The sequence below is a fragment of the Acomys russatus genome, chromosome X, assembly GCF_903995435.1.
Source record: "Acomys russatus chromosome X, mAcoRus1.1, whole genome shotgun sequence".
NCBI classification, from domain to species: domain Eukaryota; kingdom Metazoa; phylum Chordata; class Mammalia; order Rodentia; family Muridae; genus Acomys; species Acomys russatus.
Window position 1 is genome coordinate 42,261,686 of NC_067169.1, and position 5,924 is coordinate 42,267,609.

General features: G+C 42.3%; 1 protein-coding gene across 1 annotated transcript; it reads right to left on the reverse strand.

Annotated features, from left to right (window-relative positions):
* Nucleotides 1–2,388: 2,388 nt before the first annotated feature.
* LOC127184554 (DDB1- and CUL4-associated factor 8-like) lies at nt 2,389–4,950 on the reverse strand. Its single transcript, XM_051140879.1, has 2 exons — nt 4,150–4,950; nt 2,389–3,825 (listed from the first exon to the last, which is right to left on the reverse strand). Exons 1-2 carry the CDS (start codon nt 4,948–4,950, stop codon nt 2,389–2,391), a joined length of 2,238 nt encoding a protein of 745 aa, XP_050996836.1.
* Between the last annotated feature and the right edge of the window lie 974 nt (nt 4,951–5,924).

Sequence of the window (5,924 nt, forward strand, 5' to 3'; positions counted from 1 at the left end):
CCCTGGAGGGGGAGACCTGGTGGCACTCAGAGAAAGGACAGCAGGTTACCAAGAAGAGACTTGATACCCTAATTCAATTTTAAATGATGCTCCAAACTTAGTTAATACCTCTCTTCTGTGTCCTCTCTTGTATTTTTACATATATATGCGTATATGTGTCTGAAAAGATTTGCAGACACTTGCATGTGAAGGACCAAAGTTTGTACCAGGCAATTTCAACAGCTCTCCAGTTTCTATGGAGACACGGGGCCTCTTGCTGAAGTCAGGAATCACTGTTTGCACTAGTCTGGCTAGCTAGCTTGCTCCAGAGATTTTGCCTCTACCTCGCATACTCAGGATTACACAGGTAACCTGTTAGGTCCACCCAGCTTTTAATTAGGTTCTAGGTATGTGAACTCCAGCACTCATGCTTGCACTGCCAGTGCTATACTCACTGAGCCATCTCCCCAAACACTATACCTTATTTTAAACCACAGTGCAAAATTGATACACACCCATTTCTGCACACAGTTTATTTGGAATCTATGCTGACCTTTTCTTGAGAACCAACATGTAGGGGTTTCTTCAAGCTTTGAGGTCCCCAAGCACTTATCCCTAACTCTGAATCTCAGTGAACAGTGAACTTCTGGTTGAGATAACTTCCATTCCAAATTCTACTTTATGAAAATGTCTCTGTATACTTCCATATGAGGAGACATAATACCCATTTCAAGAAGTATTATTGAAGGATAGCCACTGTCAAGATAGCCAATGACATTCTTCATTTGAGCAATAATTTGGATAGAAGAATGTGTTATAATTCCTTGAAGTTTAGGGGAAACACAAAATGAAAAAATAATAGTATTAAATAGAATTTGATTACTCACTATCCCAAATTTACTTTAAGACTGAAAATAAAGCACTTTCAAACATTTCTAAACTATACTGCAGTCTTAAATACTACACAGATGCTGCTAGTAACCAGGCAGCAATACAGTCACCCCCAAAGGCCCTGATAAAGGTGGGAAAGCAGGTAATACCAAAGCCACTCCATAAGCATGTTGGCAGAAACCCCTCACCACCCACCTGCAGGATTCAGGATCCCTAAGCCATATATGCACCCTCTGCACATGTGCTACATAGTTTATAAAGAGAACACCTCCCATTCCTCTCCTTCTTTTCCTTCTTGTGTCTCCAGAGACTGTATTCCCTAATAACCCTCTTAAGTGGGTCTGCTGCATGGCATGATTCCATTCCTCCATACAGCTCTACCATTCATACCCTAACAGATGCCAAAATATTTTTCATTTCTTTTAAAAATATTTTAAAAATTTTCGCTTGAATGTGTGTCTGTGCACTAAGTGCACGTCTAATGCCCTTGGAGGCCAAAAGACAATATTAGGTCCCCTGGAAGTGGAGTTATGGCCAGTCATGAACCACTATGTGGGTCCTGGGACTCCAAACCAAGTTCTTTGGATGAGCAATCAGTGCTCTTAACCACTGATCCTTACCTCCAACCATTAAAAACATTTTTCTAATAGATTTACTTCAAGTAGTTTTATAAAAATATAAACCATCTGTTATTGCAATTACTATAGATCAACATAGAGGAATTATTAAAATTTGATGAGAAACTTATAAAAATAATAATCCAATAGGAATTTCAAAGGTAATTCTGTGGTATTTTTCAGATATGATAATTCAAAAACACTGAAATGGCAGATTAAGCAACATAATGATTAAATTAATTTCTTTTCAGTTTTAATATCCATAAATAATTCCACATTATTAATGGGGGTTCAGAAAATGTGAATAAATAAAAGAATTATATAATCCCTTATCTGATTAGGAACAAAACTACTTTATCCTCTTTTCTTTTTCTGTGGAGGAAAGCCAAAGGGGAAAGTGTGGTGTGTGCATAACCAAGGGTCCACATTAAAAGAAAAAAAAACATGCTTTGTGTTACTTTAGTTTACTTTACTTTACTTTAGAACACAAACATTTCTTAAAAGTTTATAACAACCTTAAATATTCATAAATAATGTACTGAAGTTTTTTAATCCAACAATTTTTAGGGGAACAGAAACAAGATCTTAAAAGACTACTAATTTTTCACTAAATTCAGGCTATTTCTTAGGTTAACTGTAAGAGCGCAAAAGAAGCCTATTATACTTCTATAATCATGTAGTATACAGGGTAATAAGGAATAACAAAACCAATTAATAAAAAGGTAGGGGGAGAAGCTGGAACGGAAATAGAAATATTTTCATTATAAATCACTACAAACAGAGGGCAAGGAAAAACCTACTACACAAGTTGATTTTGAAAATCTCGCGTACTAAAGTGGTATCCAGTGGTGTCTCAGGATATCCCTTAGGATGTTGGGTACTATGAGTTGTTTTGGGTTGCTTACTCTTCAAAGCTACTGGAAGAATCACTGATATCTCCTCCAACTTCAACTCTAATACCTCTCCAATTGCGTTGGTAATTTGCCTGTGTTGTATGACTCATGAGGAACCAAAGCCTGTGGTTGTCAAACATAGAAGTGTGGGCCAAGCTAAAATTATCTCGTTTCATCTTATTACTTTTGATCACCTTCTTTAACCCAGTAAGCTTCGTGGAAGTTTCAGCAGTGGGTGCCCAGATCTTGACCCCATGATCTAGACCACTTGATGCCAGCAAAGGTAGGTAAGGATGGGGATCAATGCAGTTTACTGTTCCTCCATCATCAGCCTCCAAGAACTGAACGATCTGGCAGGATGATTTTTCCCAGATGAAAATGTGTCCACAATCACTACCACTCATCACAAATTCACTTTTGGGGCCATAGAAATGTACACCTTTCACTGTGGCATTATTTCTGTGTCCTTTATATCTCTTAGCATATTGCGCTCCATCACCATCAGAAGAGTTGAAGATGTAAATATCTTCATCATTGTAGCTAGCCAGGAGCTCTGTGCCATCGAAGTTATATACCAGAGAGGTGATGTATAACGGGTAATCACAGGTAAAAAGGTGATGAGGGCAGAATTTTTTGAGAACTCCATTGTTGACATTTTCATTAATTTTCCTTTGGTCATAAATCCTCACAAACTGATCTTGCCCACCTACAGCAAACTGGTAGACGTTGGCAGGATGCATATTGATGGTATACAGTCCCACTTTCTTACGACCCTGTTTGGTTACTACCACCTTTGTAGCTGGCTTGCGTTGTCTGAGGTCAATATTGAAAACGACTGCATCTTCACCTGAAGTTAAGAACCTAAAAGGGTAATCTGGATCCAAAGCTAATCTGTGAGATGCTCCTCTATGTTTCACCAAACGTTTAGTCTTATGAGTAACTGACATAGCAGATAGCTGTGCAACCCGTACCTGGCCATCACGGCCACACATGGCCAAGAGGTCATCACTACAATTAGGGAGGAATTTAGCCTGTAAGATATTATTTTTGTGGCCACTGTTGAACTTGAACACTGGTTGTTGATGAAGCCAGTCCCACAGGATTACTTTTAGATCATCACTGCCACTAGCCAGAAGGTTACCACTTTGACTAAAATGCACAGTGTTGACACATCCACCATGACCTTCTAAAGTATACTGTAGGGAGAAACGTTGCACAAATACTCTTGCCCCACAGGCCTCATACACAAAGCGGGCACTTGAACCCAGTTGCCTATCTCGAAGGGCATTAAGAACATTCCATCGAGGTCTTGGGAGAGGAGATGTCTCTAAGACCATCCATTCATCTAGGGAACTATCTTTTCCAATGCCAGTCACTTGGCATTTCCCAGTGCTGTCATTTGGCCCTTCATGCATCTCAGACCTTTCTTCCTGTTCATCCATGGCCTCACTTTCCTCTGCTTGCTCAACTTCACGTTCCTCCGATTCATGGTGGTGGAACAGGCTTACAACTCCCTGCTCTTCCACAACCTCGCCGGGCTCTAAATCATAGCGGCGGAACAGGCTTCCCACTCCCTGCTCTTCCACAACCTGGCCGGGCTCTAAATCATAGTGGAGGCACAGGCTTTTCTCGCCATGCTCTTCCACAACCTCGCCGGGCTCTAAATCATAGCGGCGGCACAGGCTTCGCACACCATGCTCTTCCACAACCTCGCCGGGCTCTAAATTATAGTGGCGGCACAGGCTTCGCACACCATGCTCTTCCACAACCTCGCCGGGCTCTAAATCATAGTGGCGGCACAGGCTTCGCACACCATGCTCTTCCACAACCTCGCCGGGCTCTAAATTATAGTGGCGGCACAGGCTTCGCACACCATGCTCTTCCACAACCTCGCCAGGCTCTAAATCATAGTGGAGGCACAGGCTTCGCACACCATGCTCTTCCACAACCTCGCCGGGCTCTAAATCATAGCGGCGGCACAGGCTTCGCACACCATGCTCTGCTACAACCTCGCCGGGCTCTAAATCATAGCGGCGGCACAGGCTTCGCACTCTGTGAGCATCCACAATCTCACCAGCCTCCAACTCACAGACACGGCCCAGGCTTTGCACTCCCTGCTCTTCTACAACCTCACTGGCCTCCAACTCCCGGTGTCGAAACAGCCTTCCCACACCCTGCTCTTCCACATCCTCACCTTCCTCAAGCTCTCGGTGGCTGGATGAGCTTTCCACATTAATTAAGTTCTCAGAGTCCTCCAGGCTGGGAAGGCTGGATTTGTCATCATCATCATTGTCGTCATCTTTATCGTTGTCGTTGTCTCTGTCACCTTCGTAACCATGGTCACCATAGCCAGAATTTTCGTCAGTACCTGGACGGCTGAAAACACTGCTGTCTCCAGTGTCAGCAACATCGCTGTTTGGTGTCAGACACATTTCTGGACCCGCGGTGTTGCTATCAGAAACTGTCTCTGTGTCCTTCAGGGCACCAGAAGTCTCACCCAAGCAGCAGAGCAGGCTTTCATTCGCGGCGCCCTCTGCGGCGGCGTTTGTGTTGCTCTCTTTGGAGGACATTTTGAAGGATATTTCCTCCGGTGGGTGTGAACTGTGGAAATCACTAACCACTAGGACTTCAGGAAAGTCAGCAGGCTCACCATCAGCGACAAATGACAAACTGACAGACTATAAGACCGAGAGAAGTACGCCACGCCTTCGGCGAAGGTAAAGCCGGCGACAGACAAAATGGAGGACCGAAACAGCTTGCTGGCGCGTTTTAAATTATGGTGGCTGATGAGGTTCATAAAGCTTTGTATCCCACCTCACCCGATTTCTCAAGGAAGCTTACTGTTTTTGTGTCTTTCCTTTTCTCTTGTTTTCTTTTTTCCTTTCTCTTCTTACCTTTCTTTCTTTCTTCCAATTTCTCAATATATTTTCTCTTCTCTCTTTCTCTCTCCTTTCTTTCCTTTCTCTTTTTTCCTCCTCTCTCTCCTCCCTCTCCCTCCCTCCCTCCTTTCCTTCCTTCTTTTCTTTATCTTTTTCAGTTTAAGAGCTCTGCTTCAAAAAAGATGAGGCTGCTATACATGCAGCTTATTCTCTCTCTCTCTCTCTCTCTCTCTCTCTCTCTCTCTCTCTCTCTCTTTTTCTTTTTAAATTTCATTTGTGGGGAGTGGACTGTGAGTGTATGCCATAGGAGGACAACTTGAGGGAATACAGTTTTCCTGTAAGATTTGGGGATTCATCCCATGATGTCAGGATTAGATATAAGCACCTTTACCAGCTGTATCATCTTTTAGCCCCCACAAATTATTTTAAATATTGTAATTTGGAGCACTTTTGAAAATAGGCGTAGTAGAGAACCATCAGCAAAAGGTGATCCTATTTAAGTAAAATAGTTTCATAAACCTCTTGGTGCTTTGAAGTATGAAATGAAAATAAAACAAGAGCAATTAAAGTTCAACTAAGAACTCCATAGATGGTGATTTTGTGGCATATAATGAATTTAAGCAATTCAAAGATTTTGAGAAAACCTTGAAAACATTTTATCAGGC